This window comes from Lepidochelys kempii, chromosome 25, assembly GCF_965140285.1.
Source record: "Lepidochelys kempii isolate rLepKem1 chromosome 25, rLepKem1.hap1, whole genome shotgun sequence".
Lineage (NCBI taxonomy): Eukaryota > Metazoa > Chordata > Testudines > Cheloniidae > Lepidochelys > Lepidochelys kempii.
The window spans coordinates 15,502,358-15,521,643 of record NC_136404.1 but is presented as its reverse complement, the minus strand read 5'-3'; the positions used below and the strand labels follow the sequence as shown (position 1 = coordinate 15,521,643).

General features: G+C 50.2%; 2 protein-coding genes across 5 annotated transcripts in view; one reads left to right on the top strand and one right to left on the bottom strand.

Moving 5' to 3' along the window:
- DAZAP1 (DAZ associated protein 1) overlaps nucleotides 1-491 on the bottom strand; it is a 35,504-nt gene extending 35,013 nt beyond the window's left edge. For all 4 annotated transcript variants that reach the window (XM_073324190.2, XM_073324193.2, XM_073324191.2 and 1 more), the window contains exon 1: nucleotides 368-491. In XM_073324190.2, the coding sequence (XP_073180291.1) occupies nucleotides 368-399 (32 nt within the window). In that variant the 5' untranslated portion in view covers nucleotides 400-491. The remainder of the gene's footprint in view (nucleotides 1-367) is intronic.
- Nucleotides 492-6,261: 5,770 nt separating this feature from the next.
- On the top strand, nucleotides 6,262-18,725 carry GAMT (guanidinoacetate N-methyltransferase). Its single transcript, XM_073323693.2, has 6 exons — nucleotides 6,262-6,515; nucleotides 9,091-9,236; nucleotides 14,701-14,764; nucleotides 15,815-15,882; nucleotides 16,860-16,970; nucleotides 17,565-18,725. Exons 1-6 carry the CDS (start codon nucleotides 6,335-6,337, stop codon nucleotides 17,703-17,705), a joined length of 711 nt encoding a protein of 236 aa, XP_073179794.1. The 5' UTR covers nucleotides 6,262-6,334; the 3' UTR covers nucleotides 17,706-18,725.
- Nucleotides 18,726-19,286: the final 561 nt, after the last annotated feature.

The window sequence follows — 19,286 nt, the reverse complement described above, 5'->3', positions numbered from 1 at the left end:
GAGGGAACAAGGGCTTCCGCTTCAGAGCTCGCAGGGAGCCCCTGTGACCTTGGGCCCCGGCTCGAAGCACCTGCAGCCGCCAGGCGCGGGACCGGCGCCGGCGGGGGGGGGGGGGGCGGCACGCGGGGGGGAACCCCCCCCCGATGAGATGCGCGAGGACTCGGGATGGCGTCAGCCGCCAGCTCGTGGCCAGGGGCCGCGGGGCGGGGCAGCGCGGGGGGGAGGGGGGAATATCCCAGCTCCCCGGAACTGCCCAGTCTCAGCCCCTTCACTGGGGGGGCTCCCCCCGCCCTGAACCCCTCCAGCGCCCTTTCCCCCCCCCCCAACGGCTCGGCGTCCCCGGAGTCCCTCAGCCGCCCCCCCTCACCCGATCTCGTCGGCGCCTCCCACGTTGTTCATGGCGGCGGCTCCAGGCAGCTTCCGGGCCGGGCCCGGCTCCCTCAGGCCCAGGCGGCGGCAGCAGCGGAAGGTCACGGGCTCCGCTTCCCTCCCGAGCTGCGCAACGGCGGCTCCGGCCCCCTCTTCCCCTCAGCGCCGCCCGCCAACCGCCGCTGCGCGTGCACCCTAGCCTCGCTACGGGGTCTCCGGGACCGCGCCCAACGGGCGGGTGAGGGGAAAGGGGTAGCGCGCCTGCGCGGCAGGCGCAGGGCACCACGGGAAACGTAGTCCAGCGCGGGCTGGCTAACACGTGGGGCGGCCCCGCGGATGCGAGCCGGCAGGAGGGAGCGAGAGGGCAGTGCGTGCGAGAAAGAGAGGCCGCATGGGCGCTAAGGAGCGTGTGCGTGACACACCGCGTGGGAGCGAATGCGGCAGATTTAGAGTGTGAAAGGGAATGGGAGGGAGGCAGGGACGTTGTTTGCAAGTGAGGCCTGGGCTATGCTTAAAGATAAAAATAGATCAATCCACATCAATGGAAAAGCCCCTTCACAGCCTAGGCAGCGTCTACACCACAGCGCCATAGCGCCATAGTCAGAGTGTGTGCAAAGCATGGTGTGTACGGGGGACAGTGGTGTCCTTGGGTGTTTACTAAGGTGTGAGCGTGCCTATGGCTTTGCCTAGACTAGGGCCTGGTCTCCACACAGTTTTTGTGCTGGTATCACCATCACGTAGGGATGCGATTTTTAACCAAAATAGTTATACCAGTACAACCCCTAGTGTGAACAGTTACACTGGTATAATGGTGCCTCACACCGATGCAGCTTATCCCCCGTCCTGTAAGGGAAAAGCTATATCTGTGTAAGCGCATTTATGCCAATATAGGTGTAGCCACACTCCCGGGGTTATTCCACTTTACCCCTTCACTGTAGTTAAAGCAGTACAACTTTGTGTGTAGAAAAGCCTTAGGAAACACTCTACTTTTTTAGGCCTGGTCTACACTACAGGGTTAGGTTGATGTAAGCAGCCTTATGTTGACCTAGTTGTGGAAGTGTCTTCAGTTAAATTTGGCTCCCGCCAAGTTAAGTGCCTCTGTACGCTGATTTAGTAATGCCACCTTCCCAAGCGGCATAGAGTCACGGTCAGCGTAGTTAGGTTGACGCAGTGTCAGCCTCCGATGAAGTGAGCTGTAGCCCACGAAAGCTCATGCTCAAATAAATTGGTTAGTCTCTAAGGTGCCACAAGTCCTCCTGTTCTTTTTGGGAATACAGACTAACACGGCTGCTACTGTGTAGATCCTGTGTTGCTTACTGACTGTTACTGGCTTTCAGGAGCTGTCCCACAATGCTCCACACCCACAGTACAATTGATATAAGCGCTCCTGGCGAGGACGCACACCACCGACACAAGGAGCCAAGTATGCACACCCACACACAAGTGATTTAATAACTGCAGTGGCTGTATGCTGACGTAAATTAGGACGACATAATTTTATAGTGCAGACATCGCCTTAAGCGTCAGAGTTTAGTTAACTCCATTGAACCAATGTGATTGAAAAAAGCACCCTTTTTCCTATGCCTGAATTACCCGTAAAAAGTTTTACCAGCATCAGTGGAATCTATGAACTATGTCAGTGGTATAATATTTTGCCAACATAGTTATGCCAATAAAAGCACTCCTATAGATACAGTTATACTGGGATAAGCACTTTTATACGGGTATAACTGTATCTACGCTATGGTTTTTTTGCTGCTTTGAGGCTAAGGGCATGGCTACACTGGAAACTTCAAAGCGCTGTCGCGGGAGCACTTCTGCAGCAGCGCTTTGAAGTGTGAGTGTGGTCACATGCGAGCGCTAGGAGAGAGCTCTCCCAGCGCTCCTGGTAATCCACCTCCACAAGGGGATTGGCTCTCAGCGCTGGGAGCCTGTTTACACCAGCACTTTAAAGTGCTCTGACTTGCTGCGCTCAGGGGGGTGATTTTTCACACCCCTGAGCCAGCAAGATAGAGCGCTATAAAATGTAAGTGTAGCCAAGCTTTAAGTCTGCACTTAGCAGCTGCCCCACTGCAACGCTTCAGTATAGACACTCACTACAGTGATGGGAGGGGTTCTCCCGTCACTGTAGTTAAGCCGACCTAACGCTGTCTACACTGGGGACTGGATTGGCTTAATTACTTGATCAGGATGTGGATTTTCCACAGCTCTGAGAGGTGTTGTGATGTCAATGTAAGTTTTCAGTGTAGACCAGCCCTAACTAAGCCAGCATAGTTAAATCAGCAAAAAAATGTAGGCAAGGCCTTAGGCCTGGTCTACCCTAGGAAATTAGGTTGGTATAACTACATAGCTCGGGGGTATGAAAAATCCACATCCCTGAGCAATGCAGTTAAACCAACCTAACTCCTGGTGTAGACAGTGCTAGGGTGATGGGAGAATTCTTCCATCGACCTATCTACGCCGATGGGAGAACTCCTCCCGTCGCATAGGTCGTGTCTTCACTGAAGCACTACAGCAACGCAGCTGCCATGTTTTAAGTGTAGACAAGCCCATACAAGACCTATGTGTGCAGCATCTATAGGTGCATGGATAGCTTGTGTTTGTGTGTAGCACAAGGGACAAGCATAAGCCAATGATATTGTAACAGGCAGTGAGTGGTTTTATTTCAATGTCAGAAGTAAACCTAGCCCTTGTCAACTAGTATTATTTACTGTTTTATATATATAACACCACTTGTGTATCTTAGGCCCCTAGCAGTCTGAGAGCACTATGATTCTGTAGATTTTTATGAATCAAATGACACCCCCTCTTCCCTTTCGATCACTAATTTGCCCACGGGATTACACATGCTCCCAGACTGTAGAGGGCAGGAAAGGCAATTTAATCCCACACGTTGCACAGTTTGGGAGTGGTGTTTTATTTCTGCAGATTTATTTCGACCCAGGTGTCTGATCATTCTGGCACATGCCTTCGGGAGGAAAGTTCTTCAGGAGGAAAACATCCTCATTTTGGATTAAGTCTAAGGCACTTTTATTTGAAAACCTCACCCTATTGGGAGGAAGGATTTTGCTTATGTGGGTTTCAACGCAACATTTAAAATCTCACACGTGAGGTGATATTTTTTTGGTTTGTCTTTTGGAAATCTAACTTTCTCTCCATTGAAATAGTCAAGCAGCATGGATGCCCTGCTCACTCTCCTGATAATAGAGAACCAGGGACATCTAGTGGCTTTAGCTAAATCCCAGAAGGATATTTAAGGGTTTGATTTGCAGAAGTGCTGTGTACCCCAAACTCCGGCTGATTTCAGTGGACGCTGTGGGTACTCAGCACTTATGAAAACTATGCCCCTATGCCCTGCTCCTGCAAAGACTTGTTCATAGAATTCACTTTACTACCAAGTCGATGGGACTACTTACAGTAGTAAAGTTAAGCATATCCGTAAGTGTTTGTGAGATAGTTATTATCTCAGGGGCTTGGGCAAAGAGAATTAAATTTCACAGAAAAAGACTGATGCACTGACACACCCCAGTTTGGGATTGGTGTGGTATTTCTGTAGGCAGATGGCTTGCACAAAACTGACAACCACATAAGTGATACACATGGCATAAGGTTGGGCTAACAGTGCAATCTGTTTCGAGAGAAGAGAATTGCTTTTATCCCGGTGGGTAGAGTACAGATAATAAGCCCATGTGCTGGGCAGGGATATGCCATCCAACCACGCTGCACTTTTAGGGGTGGCTGATGGAGTGTGGTGGGACAGGAATTCCGTTGATAAATGTCTGTTGTGGCTGAGGACTTCTCCTTGCCTTGGGGAACTGTAAGTATGAGCCTAGCTCTTGAGCCATTGATTTCAGCTGCCTATTGCCCAGCAGTCAGCTCTCACGCACACACCCTTTTCCACACCAGCCAAATCTCCCTCTTTTAGAAGGGGACTCTCATTTAAGATACCTTCAGACTCTTATGCATGAAGGGATTTTGCTGCAGGTTTCAGTGCGGCGTTAATACTCTTGTTCCTTTAGCTTGTCTTGCCCCTTGGCAATGTCCTGTGTTGCAGGTAGTGTAAGCTGGCTCCATGTGTCAGACGGAATGCCTCCAGCTTTCACCCTGACCACACCACACGATCCATCGTCTACAGCCAAGCTCTGCGATACAACTGCATTTGCTCCAACCCCTCAGACAGAGACAAACACCTACAAGATCTCTGTCAAGCTTTCTTACAACTACAATACCCACCTGCGGAAGTGAAGAAACAGATTGATAGAGCCAGAAGAGTTCCCAGAAATCACCTACTACAAGACAGGCCTAACAAAGAAAATAACAGAACGCCACTAGCCGTCACCTTCAGCCCCCAACTAAAACCCCTCCAACGCATTATTAAGGATCTACAACCTATCCTGAAGGATGACCCAACACTCTCACATATTTTGGGAGACAGGCCAGTCCTTGCCTACAGACAGCCCCGCAACCTGAAGCAAATACTCACCAACAACCACATACCACACAACAGAACCACTAACCCAGGAACCTATCCTTGCAACAAAGCCTGTTGCCAACTGTGCCCACATATCTATTCAGGGGACACCATCACAGGGCCTAATCACATCAGCCACACTATCAGAGGCTCGTTCACCTGCACATCCACCAATGTGATATATGCCATCATGTGCCAGCAATGCCCCTCTGCCATGTACATTGGTCAAACTGGACAGTCTCTACGTAAAAGAATAAATGGACACAAATCAGATGTCAAGAATTATAACATTCATAAACCAGTCGGAGAACACTTCAATCTCTCTGGTCACGCAATCACAGACATGAAGGTCGCTATCTTACAACAAAAAAACTTCAAATCCAGACCCAGCGAGAAACTGCTGAATTGGAATTCATTTGCAAATTGGATACTATTAATTTAGGCTTAAATAGAGACTGGGAGTGGCTAAGTCATTATGCAAGGTAGCCTATTTCCCCTTGTTTTTTCCTTACCCCCCCCCCCCCCCCCGACGTTCTGGTTAAACTTGAATTTAAACTTGGAGAGTGGTCAGTTTGGATGAGCTATTGCCAGTAGGAGAGTGAGTTTGTGTGTGTGTGTGTTTCGGGGTGTGTGTGTGTGTGAGAAAGCCTGGATTTGTGCTGGAAATGGCCCACCTTGATTACTATGCACATTGTAGGGAGAGTGGTCACTTTGGATGAGTTATTACCAGCAGGAGAGTGAGTTTGTGTGTGTATGGGGGGGGGGGTGAGAAAACCTGGATTTGTGCAGGAAATGGCCCACCTTGATTATCATACACATTGCAAAGAGAGTGGTCACTTTGGATGGGCTATTACCAGCAGGAGAGTGAGTTTGTGGGGGGGGGGGGGGGCGAGGGTGAGAAAACCTGGATTTGTGCTGGAAATGGCCCATCTTGATGATCACTTTAGATAAGCTATTACCAGCAGGACAGTGGGGTGGGAGGGGGTATTGTTTCATGGTCTCTGTGTGTATATAAAGTCTGCTGCAGTTTCCACGGTATGCATCCGATGAAGTGAGCTGTAGCTCAGGAAAGCTTATGCTCAACTAAATTGGTTAATCTCTAAGGTGCCACAAGTCCTCCTTTTCTTTTTGCAGAAAGAGTGCGTCCTTCCCTGACCACAGAGGGAGTGGAAGTGCTCTGTTTACACATCTCCTTGCAACCTGCACTCGCTCTGCCCGGTAATCGGTGTCCATGCATTTCTCCAAGGCATCGGCAGATGTCCCTCCTCGTTCACATCTCTGCCCTCCTCCTCTCCCAATTTGTACTGGGCATGCTCAGGACCCAGGGCCCAGAGAAGGGATCCCTTTTATCCAGAAGTAGCCTCTGCTCTTCTTTGCACACTCAGCCTTTTCTGGCTTGCCTATATAAAGCCAGCGAGATCACGAGGGCTCCCTTTCCCTCTCCTCCCCAGCCTGCTGGACTTTCCTCCCCCGGGTGGGAGAACTGGCAACACCATGAACTCCTCCGCAGCTGCTCCTATCTTCCTCCCGGGAGAGAACTGCACGCCCTCATGGAAGGGGGCAGACGCTGGCTTCAATCAGACGGACACCCACTTGGAGATCATGGGCAAACCAGTGATGGAGAGGTGGGAGACCCCTTACATGCATTCTCTGGCGACGGTAGCAGCGTCCAAAGGTAACAGGCGAGTGAGGTCCCAGCTCCTTGCAGGGAGGTGGGGGGCGAGTAGTGGCAGCGGCCAGGCGTCGGGGGGGTCCCGCGGGATGGTATCGGGAAGGGTGCGCTGTCGTTCCCCGCGCTGGGACGCTGCCCTGAGCCGGGCGGCTGCTTCTTGTCAGCCGAGGGAAGCGCCCCGAAGGCTTTGCGCATTTGGGAAGAACAGGGACGAGCAATAGGCGGGGGGACACGGAGCCGTTTGCAGACACGGCGGGGGCCCTTCGTGCGCTTCGGGGTCTTGCTCCACTTGATTCTCCCTTCGCCCTGCTCACGGCCCCGGGGGCCAGTGTCAAAGGCTCCCCGCTAGTTATCAAGAGGAGCTGGGCTTTGCCCCTACCCTGAAACGAATTGATAATGTAACAAGCATTTCCTCCCCGCATGAAGACTGGCGTTGAATAAGGAGCTGAGCTCCCAGCATAGAGCCGAAAGCCTGGTGTTTTCTAAACCTTCCGGCCAAGTCCTCGCCCGGGCGACTATCTGCTGTGTGGCTAAGATATCAGAGTCACTGTCAGCTTTTTATGAATTGTTTCGCTCCCTGATTGAAAGAGCAATGGAAGCCATGTGTTCTGAGTACGTCAGAACAGTGCTTCAGGTCCCCTAAGGAAACTTTAAACATGGCTTGCCCAGGTGGATCGAGACGGCAGAGTTTTGGACTTTCATTCTACATAGATGCCTTTAAAGTATTTGATTTCTGCACAGCTTTGAGGGTAACATTGCGGGGGAAGGGGGGGATCAGGCCTGTTGAAGCTTTTCAGTCTAAAGTCAAGAGAACTCCGACAGTGCACAAATAATCTCCTGTCCATTGTCCTTGGAGTTCACTCTTCTCTGTCATGCAATCCACATTTGAACTGTAAATGCCAGGCAAATCCATATGCTCCAGAGAAGCAGGGTTAAGAATAGCACCCCTGTAACAGTAGCTGGGTCAAACAGTTGTGCTCTGTGTCATAGAAGACGGGTTTCCAAATAGCTGCAGACTTATCCCTAGGGCAAGAGAGGGGGAGGGGAGGTCTGCAGTTCTGCATTGGAGGAGGGCTAAAGTACCAGAAGGCTCAGGTGATCTCCTTGATCTTTGCACTTTACCTTTCATTTAAAAACAAAGTGTCTGATCCAAAGCCCATTAAAATGAATGGAAAGAAAGACTCACACGGACTTCAGTACCCTAAGGTTTAGGCCCAAAGCTCTTGAAACATGTCACATGGAGATTTTTAGTGGCATGTCTACAAGCAGTGAATTTTTAGGTTTCAGAGTAACAGCTGTGTTAGTCTGTATCTGCAAAAAGAAAAGGAGTACTTGTGGCACCTGAGAGACTAACCAATTTATTTGAGCATAAGCTTTCGTGAGCTACAGCTCACTTCATCGGATGCATAATGTCTTCTGCAGTTTCCACAGTATGCCTCTGATGAAGTGAGCTGTAGCTCACGAAAGCTTATGCTCAAATAAATTGGTTCGTCTCTAAGGTGCCACAAGCAGTGAATTGTTACCAGAGAAGCAGCCCAGAGGGATCAGGTAGTTTCCTTTTGTTAGGAAAAGGTCTAACCACATTTCATATAAGTAATGAAGGTATTACAGGTTTTTAAAATTGGTTTGGAGAAAAAAATCCTCAAAGTTTGGAAGGGCAATAACCCCTTTTAGGGCATAAACTCACCTCTTTCTGATGGGGGTCAAGAAAAAACGTTCTCCAAGGGCAGGTTAATTTCTGACCCTTCTTTTGAAGCACCTGGTGATGGCCACTGTCAGAGAGGAGTTTGACCCCTGCTTTTATCCAGTCTGTTTTGCAGTGTTGCTGTAGCCATGTTTGTGCCAGGATATGAGAGAGACAAGGTGGGGGAGGGAATATCTTTTACTGGACCAACTTCTGTTGGTGAAAGACAAGCTTTTGAGCTCCACAGAGCTTTTCTTCAGGTCTGGCAGTCCTCTGTCCCTATGGATTCAAACATTACGTGGAGTCTTGTGCAGCTCCAGCCAATGTAGTGTTATTCCAATGCACTACGGCCAGAATAGTGTAATAATACTTCAGACTTATCCAGGGCTACATTTTCAAAGCATCCTCCCAAACAGTTAGGCTCTGATTCCGAACACGCACTTATACAAGCACATGAGCAGCCCCCTTGACATCAATGGGATTGTCACATGTTTAAGGTTAAGCCTGCAGGTAAGTGTTTGCATGATCAGGAGTGATTTTAAGAAATAAGAGTGATTTTCAGTCTCCATGGCCCATCTAATCCTTGGTCACGTTGCTGAGACTGCAGAGAGAGGAGACCCAGCTAGAGCCAGCTGCGTGGGGGCAGACATCAAGACCAAAAAGCCTTCAGACAGCAATGACTGCTGGTCACTAGCAGCCTGGCTTGGACCCGCACCAGTGACCTATAGGTGAAAGGCTCTATATTGCCCCAGCCAGTTCCTCCCACGTTCGTATCTGAGCACAGAAGACTAAGGGACCAGCTGCCTTGTATCCTGCGATCAAGACAGCTGTCATTTAACTCTCGAGCATGCCTACAGAACATTGGTAGCCAGGCTGTGACCTGTCTTTCCCCAGGTGGCCGTGTGCTGGAAGTGGGGTTTGGCATGGCCATCGCGGCCACGAAACTGGAAGAGTTCGACATTGAGGAGCACTGGATCATAGAATGCAATGAGGGCGTCTTCCAGAGGCTGCAGGAGTGGGCCAAGAAACAGCCACACAAGGTACGAGCAGCTCCGCTCGCTGTAGACAAGGATGCATTGCAGACTCTGTGCACCTTTGTAGCTACAGCTGAGCTCAGCAGGGATTATCAACGGGCTACAATATGGCCTGGGATGGGGGGACTTATCCCAATCTCTGGCTGTGTAGCTATGTTCATATACAGCCCTTATCACCAGGCTCCGAGCGCCTTGCAGTTGGTAAAGGATTTTGTCCCCCACTCCCCAAAGCATTACCCTCATCTTACAGCTGGGGAAGCGAGGCACAAGCTAGATTGTGGTTTGCCCAAGGTCACATAGGAAGACTGTCGGAGCCAGGAATTGACTCCAGATCGCAAGTCGCTCCCCAGTGCCCTAACCACTGGGCCAGTCTTCCTGCCCATTTCTTACCCTCTAGATTTCCCTGAGGGTATGTCTACACTACGATATTAGGTCGATATTACAGAAGTCGATTTTTAGAAATAGATTTTATACAGTTGATTGCGTATGTCCACACTAAGCACATTAAGTCAGCAGAGTGCATCCTCACTACCATGGCTAGCATTGGCTTATGGAGCGGTGCACCGTGGGTAACTATCCCACAGTTCCCGCAGTCTCCGCCGCCCATTGGAATTCTGGGTTAAGCTCCCAATGCCTGATGGGGCAAAAACATTGTCGCGGGTGGTTTTGGGTACATGTCGTCAGTCGCCCCTCCCTCCGTGAAAGCAACAGCAGACAATGGTTTCGCGCCTTTTTTCCATGCGGACGCCATACTGCTTTCAGCAGAGAGTGCAGTAGGACTGCTAACCGTCGTCATCCACCGCTTCCACTGCAGCTCCGCTCTGCTATTGTCTCAATAGCGAATTTCTCCGTGTTGCCTGTCATGGGCTCCTGGGTACCCGTGTTCTTCCTCGGGAAATGTGTGCGGTACTGTCGTCCTCCACCGCTTCCGCTGCAACTCTGCTCTCCTGAATCCACCTTGCAGGTCCTCTCGTCGTTCTCTATAAATATCTATTCTCATGGCATCCATCGTCAGCCACCGCTTCCGCTGCAACTCTGCTCTCCTGCAGACGCCATGCCACGGCAAGCATGGAGCCCGCTCAGATCACCGTGGCAGTTATGAGCATTCTAAGCACCTCGCGCATTATCCTGCAGTATGTGCAGAACCAGAACCTGCAAAAGCAGGCAAGGAGGCAACGATAGCGCGGTGACAAGAGTGATGAGGACATGGACACAGACTTCTCTCAAAGTACGGGTCCTGTCAATTTGGACATCCTGGTGGCAATGGGGCAGGCTCATGCCGTGGAATGCCAATTCTGGGCCTGGGAAAGAAGCACAGACTGGTGGGACCACATAGTGTTGCAGGTCTGGGATGATTCCCAGTGGCTGCAAAACTTTCGCGTGCGTTAAGGGCACTTTCATGGAACTTTGTGACTTGCTTTCCCCTGCCCTGAAGTGCAAGAATACCAAGAAGAGAGCAACCCTTACAGTTCACAAGCGAGTGGCGATAGCCCTCTGGAAGCTTGCAACGCCAGACAGCTACTGGTCAGTCGGTAATCAATTTGGAGTGGGCAAATCTACTGTAGGGGCTGCTGTGATCCAAGTAGCCAGCACAATCACTGAGCTGCTGCTGTCAAGAGTAGTGACTCTGGGAAATGCGCAGGTCATAGTGGATGGCTTTGCTGCAATGGGATTCCCTAACTGTGGCGCGGTGATAGACGGAATGCATATCCCTATCTTGGGACTGGACCACTTTGGCAGCCAGTACGTAAACTGCAAGGAGTATTTTTCAATGGTACAGAATGCACTGGTGGATCACAAGGGATGTTTCACAGACATCAACAAGCTTGCATCTTCAGGAACTCTGGTCTGTTTGAACAGCTGCAGGAAGGGATTTACTTCCCAGACCAGAAAATAACTGTTGGGGATATTGAAATGCCTATAGTTATCCTTGGGGATCCAGCCTACCCCTTAATGCCATGGCTCATGAAGCCATATAAAGGCAGCCTGGACAGTAGTCAGGAGCTGTTCGACTATAGGCTGAGCAAGTGCAGAATGGTGGTAGAATGTGCATTTGGATGTTTAAAAGCTTGCTGGCGCAGTTTACTGACTCAGTTAGACCTCAGCGAAACCAATATTCCCATTGGCTGCTTGCTGTGTACTCCACAGTATCTGTGAGAGTAAGGGGGAGACGTTTATGGCGGGGTGGGAGGTTGAGGCAAATCGCCTGGCCACTGATTATGCGCAGCCAGACACCAGGGCATCAGAGAAGCTTTAAAACCCAGTTTCATGACTGGTCAGGCTATGGTGTGACAATTCTGTTTGTTTCTCCTTGATGAAAACCCGCCCCCTTGGTTCACTCTACTTCCCCGTAAGCCAACCGCCCTCCCCCCTTCAATCATCACTTGCAGAGGCAATGAAGTCATTGTTGTTTCAAAATCATGCATTCTTTATTAATTCATCACAGAAACAGGGGGATAACTGCCAAGGTAGCCTGGGAGGGGTGGGGGAGGAGGGAAGCACCAAGTTGGGTGGTGGAGGAGGGAAGGACAAGGCCACACTGCACTTCAAAACTTATTGAATGCCAGCCTTCTGTTGCTTGGGCAATCCTCTGGGGTGGAGTGGTTGGGTGCCTGGAGGCCCTCCCCCCCACGTTCTTGGGCATCTGGGTGAGGAAGCTATGGAACTTGGGGAGGAGGGCGGGCGGTTACACAGGGGCTGCAGTGGTGGTCTGTGCTCCTGCAGCCTTTCCTGCAGCTCCACCAGATGCTGGAGCATATCAGTTTGATCCCCCAGTAGCCTCAGCATTGCATCCTGCCTCCTCTCACCTTGCTCCCCCCACCGCTCATCTCGCTCGTCCCTCCTGTCCTCATGTTCACTTTCTGCTTTCCTGGACTCTGACACTGTTTGCCTCCACGCATTCTGCTGAGCTCTTTCATTGTGGGAGGACTGCATGAGCTCAGAGAACATTTCATCGCGAGTGCGTTTTTTTCGCCTTCTTATCTGTGCTAGCCTCTGGGACAGAGATGATGGGGGAGCATTGAAACATTTGCATCTGCGGGAGGAAAAAAAGGAGAGTAGTATTTAAAAAGACACATTTTAGAGAACAATGGGTAGACTCTTTCATGGTGAACCAAGCTGTTAACATTTCATAGCACATGTGCTTTCGGTACAAGGTCGCATTTTGCCTCTTATATTGAGGGCCTGCTGGTTTGGTGCGAAAGATCACACACGCAGGGCCAGGCAATGGAATTCGGCTTGCAGGCAGCCATGGTAAGCCACAGTCTTTCGGCTTCTTCAGCCTTCATATCACGTGGGAATGGTTTCAAACAGCAGTGCCCTCCTTTCCCATACCAAGCACCCGTTGCGTTGGCCATTTAAAAGGAGGGGCTGCGGTGTGCAGCCCAAACGTGCAGCACAAACCCAACTAAACCTCCCCCCCCATTATCTAGGATGATCACTCTCCTGAGGAGAACACAGAGAGATAAAGAACGGATGTTGTTTGAATGCCAGCAAACACCGGGACTATCAGCTGCCATGCTTTGTTATGCAATGATTCCAGACTACGTGCTACTGGCCTGGCATGGTAAAGTGTCCTACTATGGAGGACGGAATAAGGCTGCCCTCCCGAGAAACCTTTTGCAAAGGCTTTGGGAGTACCTCCAGGAGAGCTTCATGGAGATGTCCCTGGAGGATTTCCGCTCCAGTCCCAGACATGTTAACAGACTTTTCCAGTAGCTGTACTGGCCGCAAATGCATCCCAAGTCTTCAGGGCAAATTAATCATTAAACACGCTTGCTTTTAAACCATGTATTACATTTACAAAGGTACACTCACCAGAGGTGCCTTCTCCGGCTTCCTGGTCCGGGAGCCCGCCTTGGGAGGGTATTGGCTCCAGGATGATAAATAGTTCCTGGCTGTTGGGGAGAACGGTTTCTCCGCTTGCCTGCTGTACGCTATCGTCGTCCTCCTCTTCCTCATCCCCAAAATCGTCATCCCTGTTGCATGAGACTCCCCCCTTGCAGGTGTCCACGGACAGGGGTGGGGTAGTGGTAGGGAGTATGCAACTCATCATAGAAGCGGCATGTCTGGGGCTCTGACCTGGAGCGGCTGTTTGCCTCTTTGGTTTTTTGGTAGGCTTGCCTGAGATCCTTAATATTCACATGGCACTGTTGTGGGTCCCTGTTGTAGCCTCTGTCCATCATACCCTTGGAGATTTTGGCAAATATTTTGGCATTTCGTCTTTTGGAACGGAGTTTTGATAGCATGGATTCGTCTCTCCATACAGCGATCAGACCCAGTACCTCCCGTTCGGTCCATGCTGGAGCTCTTTTGTGATTCTGGGACTGTGCTGATCAACTTGCCATGCTGGCCAAACAGGAAATGAAATTCAAAAGTTCCTGGGGCTTTTCCTGTGTACCTGGTTAGTACATCTGAATTGAAAGTGCTGTCCAGAGTGGACACAACGGAGCACTCTGGGATAGCTCCCGGAGGCCAATACCATCGAATTGCGTCTACACTACCCCAAATTTGATTCGGCGATGTTGATTTCAGTGCTAATCCCCTCCTTGGGGAGGAGTGCAGAAATCTATTTTAAGAGTCCTTTAAGTTGACAAACATGGCTTTGTCATGTGGACGGGTGCAGGGTTAAATCAATCTAACGCTGCTAAATTCGACCTAAACTCGTAGTGTAGACCAGGGCTGAGCTGAATGAGGAAATCTTTGGAACCAGAGTTAAAAAAAACAAAACTTTCATAACTTGGAAGCAGAAGAAAAGTTTAGCAACACACAACCACTCCATTAAGCAAAACATTAACTCACTCAGTAAAGCGAAGGCTGGCCCCACACGGTTGCAGTACACTCAGTAGTATCAAGTTGTTTATTAATTTGCACCATAAACCCCTTTTTTAAATCGGTCACAATGTATTAGCGTCCCCTTGATGGGGTAGAGGATCCTCAGTTAATCTATCACATATGGGCACCGCACCCTGGGTTACATGGATGCCACTCCAGTGAGGACCAGCGAGATGCCAGTGGGGTTGAATTTGACTTGTGGACTCTCCCCTTCCCCCCCCCCTCTGCCCCCACCACTTTTACTAGGCCAAATCCATCCCTAGTGTAACTTACACTGCAGCAAATGGACTTGAATTACACCAGGGTGGGATTTGGCCCAATATCTGTGTGTTAGAAGTTGCAAATGCTGGTCTTGTGACACACTCTCTCTCTCTCGCCAAATCCTTGGTGCAGATCAGCTTCGCTCCGTTGCGGCTACCGCCCTCCACTGACGTACACCCATTGTGGAGCTGGACTTTTATATTTAATCAGGGCTTGTTAAGAGGAAAACAACTTTAATGCTGCATGTAGTGGACATTGATCCAACTCTTCCTTCCTGCCCCATTCCCTGGGTGTTTCTTATTCTCGCTTTGGTCAATCATTGATCAGAATCTGTGCCTCCATACCATCTGGTGACTTCTCCTTGTCTTGCCTGAAGGTCGTCCCCTTGAAGGGGCTGTGGGAAGACGTGGTGCTGACGCTGCCAGATGGACACTTTGACGGTAAGGGAAGCAGATTGAAATAAAAATCCAAAGAGATCATTGGAATCCCAGGGGTGGGTTGTGGAGAAGGAGGCTGCTGGGCAGTGAGGACCTCCACAACACCCATGGATCAGGGGCCCAGAGAAAGACAAACTACGCCAGAGCCAGCAAGCCTGACTTTACTGGGCAGGATTTAGAGTGGCACGTGGTCTGGCCTGAAATGTTATGAAATCTAGGACAGGTGTGGCCATTAGACAATGGAGGGATTCAAATGGAGCATGAATCAGGGGCGCTAGCTATATACTTGATAGAAGGGTGCTACGTAAACCCAGTCTGAACAGGACCTGAATTTAGTCATGCTAGGAGTAAGAATGTTCACGCACCCATAGGAAAATATACCAGGTGGCCTAATTTTCATGGGTGTTGAGCACCTGAAACTCCCATCCAATTCAATGGGAGCTGACCTTGCTCAGGCTCTATGAAAAAACTCAGGCCCTAAGATTAAGTACCATGCATTGCTGGAGGAGCTGCACATTAGCTACATGGGAGGCTGTGTGACCTAGTGGATAGAGCACCAGAGCCCCATTGGGCTAGGCGGTGTACCCACATACGGTGAGAGACAATCTCTGCCCTACAGGGCTTACAGTCTAAATCAACAAGACAGAAGCCTGGCGGGGAAACTGAGGCACACAAAAGGGAGGTGACTTGCCCAAGGCCAGTGGCACAGCCAAGAATAGAACTGATGCCTCCTGACTCCCAGCTCAGTGCTCTGGCCACTAGGCCCTGCTGCCTCATTAGCTTGCACTGAAGCAGGAGAGATGAAATTCAGCTAGCCAGCTTAGCCCAGCCTCCCAAAGCTTGGCAGAAGGAAAGCACGTTGCTGTCGGTACGATTGCTATCGCCAACACTGGTGTTATCAAATGCATGGGACTCAAATGTCATGTGTTAAGGGGGGGAGACACGCCAAGCAGCCAGCTACGAAGAGGAATCTTAGCCCAACTAAACGATCCCAGTCTGTGCTACAGCATATCTTGCAGCTAATGCATTATTTCCCTCGGTTTCCCTGGACAGGCATCCTCTATGATACCTATCCCCTGTCAGCAGAAACCTGGCACACTCACCAGTTCAGCTTTATCAAGGTAACAGACTCTCCTGCAGTTCTCCAACGAGCAGGATTCTTCCCTTGTTATCCGCATATTGCAAGCCCCCTGCTAGCATTTCTGCAGCAGCTCCAGGCATTTGGGGGCCTGCTCAGACAAGATGCTGAGTGCTCTCAGCTCCGGTTGGGTTTCACTGGGGACTGAGGACATATCACCTGACAGGGTCAGGACTTTAATCCCCCAGAGGCCTCTCTGAGCTGGAGAGTTAGATCTGTAGCCCACCTCCAAAGCCACACGGGAGTCGTCATGAGACGGACCTGGCCCCGAGAGACTTGCTAGGATGGGCCTTTGCCGGTTGTTACGTTACAGCCATCAGCTTCTCCATGCTGCTTTGGGGCCCAGCAGTGTTTTAGGAACGTGGGATTTTCGCACGTAGCCCACGTTTGTCTCCTGTGGCACCTTTCCTACCAATGCTACTCAAGAAGTGTTTTGCTGGAGTTACGTGGGAGAGGGACTGACCCTAGCAAGGGGCAATTGAAGCTTTCACAGATTCTCTGAAAGGAAATGGAGAGGGGAGATGTCGGGGGAGGTTGTTCTAGATGGCAGGTGCTACAGTAGGATGGCCAGGTGCCTGGTTTTTGACTGGAAAATCCAGTCCAAAAGGGGGCCTGACAGCGTCCAGTCAGATCTACTGACCAGACACCCAAAGTCCAGTTACTGCAAGCAGGAAGAGACTGTCATCACCCACTCCAGCCCTACCTCCGCAGGCAAGTAGCAAGAGACGGGGGGAGGAGAAGAGTCGAAGGGGGCAGAGCCTCAGGAGAAGAGGCGGGACGGGACGGGGCTTTGGTGGAAGAGGCGGGACAGGGGATGTTCCCGCACTCCTGCTGGAGTGTCCGTTTTTTAAATATTACAAGTTGGCAACCCTATGCTACGGAGGGAAGGCAGAGAGGAGCACGGTGTTTAGGGCAGCCCCTAAATCCCATCAGCCTCCCATTTGTTTCCCTCTTCCACAGGGTCACGCTTTCCGCTTGCTGAAAGCTGGCGGTGTGCTCACCTACTGCAACCTGACATCCTGGGGGGAGCTGCTCAAGACGGAGTACACGGACATTGAGAAGATGTTTGAGGTGAGGAGGGGCAGAGGCTCGGAGAGCCTGATGGCAGATATGACCACAGGCGAGGGGGTGCCAAACCCTGCAGTCGTTTCTCACTCACCCAAGGTGGCTGCTGACAGGAGCATACAGATACCAGAGTCCTACCACCTGCCCAACTGTGGGTGCAAAGCTGCATTAGGCCTCACACCTGCCATTCTGTTTGCGGACACAAACGAGCACATGAGTTTTACCGGCCTGGATTAGATCCACATAAAAACAGGCCAGTCCTCAGCACTTTGGAAACAGGCCCTCCGTTAAATGGCACGGCTAGATAACAGGCAGGTGATAATATGAGCAGGAAGGAACGGTTGACAAGTAGGGCTTGGCGGGACCCAGTTCAAGGATACGCTTCAGAAGCACCATAAAGTACAGTGGGTGTTTTTCCAGGACAGTTCTAAAGCTTCAACCATCTTAGTGGCTGGGGCAGTGTCATTTTAATGTAACCAGACCAGTTAAACAAAGGGTTAGGCGTCTCCTTCCTCGAGGATCACGTTGGGACAGACTGTGTGTTCAGGCAGCGGTGGCTCAGAACCTCACCGGTCTCTGTCTTACGTGTCCCTCCCTTAGGAGACTCAAGTTGCACACCTGATGGAGGCAGGGTTCAAGAAGGAGAACGTAAGCACCAGCGTGATGGACTTGATCCCGCCTGAGGACTGCCGGTACTACTCCTTCCACAAAATGATCACGCCCACCATCATCAAAGAGTGAGCAGCCACCCAGCACCCTCTCCTGTCTCGCTCACTCAGCTGCTACAACAAAGAGAGAGGGAAGAAATCCTGCCAGCAGGAGTGAAAACTAAATCATCAAGGACTGGCTATTTACAATCCAGGGAGGGGAGGGAATATTCATCGCTCTACAGTACTAATGAGGGAAGATTAACATATCGATTGGACTTTCCAGTAAGATTGAGAGGAGGGGAAGATTTGGGAAAGTACAGTTGGAAGTTTATCACAGTTTAGAACTAGCACGTCTGTAGTGGACCCTGCACCACAAAGGGTCCAAGTGACTAGGACTGGGATTCAGGACTCCTGCCTTCTAGTCCCAGCTCTGCCACTGAGCTGCTGGTGTTTATGAGCAAGTCACTGCCCCGTCTGTGCCTCAGTTTCCCCATCCACAATACATTATCCCCTTTCTCCCCCTCAGCCAATGCTTTGAGATCTATGGCTCTAAGACCCTAGGTCAGAGCTAGGTGTTATTTGGTAAACGAAACCTGCCCCAAGGCCTGGCTGTGGAACTGGAGCATTTCTCCTACGTTTTTAAAGAATGTTTTTATTGTGGGGTTTGACCTGCGCTCAGAGCCCTCGCTGTAGGCTCCACAGCTGTTGATTAAAGTGAAAATCAGTAGGGGACTGTAGGTAGGGATTGAATGAGGGATTTTCTAATCGGAGTTTCCAGTGGAACACTGTCTTTTTTTAAAGATCAAGACTTGACTCTCCCCGACCAGCCGAGTAAAGTACCCTCTACCCCACAGAGTTTAATTCTGAAAGCCTGGCATTTGCATTTGTGTAATTAAATGAGATTCAGACAACTCCCAGAGCATATCCTGTGGGAATCTCCACTTATATTTTTGGCCAATGGCCTGTTTTTAATTAAGATTTTGGTAATGAATTCTTATGACCTTCCTGGAAGTTTACCAATACATGACTGACTATCCACCTCTGTACATAGATGTGGTGGACATGCTATTAATACAAACACTAAAGACAGTAAATTGACTTAAAAACTACAGCTCAAGACTTCAGAATAATTTATTTTCATTTTTTATAAGCACACATAACTCTGCAGTGGCTCTGTGCTCGTCATTACAGGTGGCCTGAAGTGCTGGTAGCAAATCACCAATCTGTTTACTCTCCTGTGGTCCTGATGGTGGCAGCCTAAGATCGGCTTAGAAGCTTTCTATTCCTGTCCCATTTTCACAAAAGCCGCTGCTTTTTAATAAGATTGCTGGGCAAGATTCTAGATAAAGCAGGTGCCTAAATATAGACTGTAAGCCCCACCCACAAACCAAGTCCCCATTGAGCTAGGGGCTGTCCAAATGCATGGTCCCTGCCCCACAGAGCTTCCAATCTAAGACAAGAGATAACACGTGAACACTGACGGAAATGGGGGAGCAAAGAAAACAATGAGAATGTTGGTCAGCATGACAGGCAGGGATCTCAGAATTGAGTTAAGCAACCAGATAAGAGGCCTGATGTACAGAAGTGCTAAGTATCCAATGGGACCTAGCTATAAAGAGAGGTCAAATACAGTTGTGTTGTATGCATAGACGTCGTGGAACAGGGAGATAAA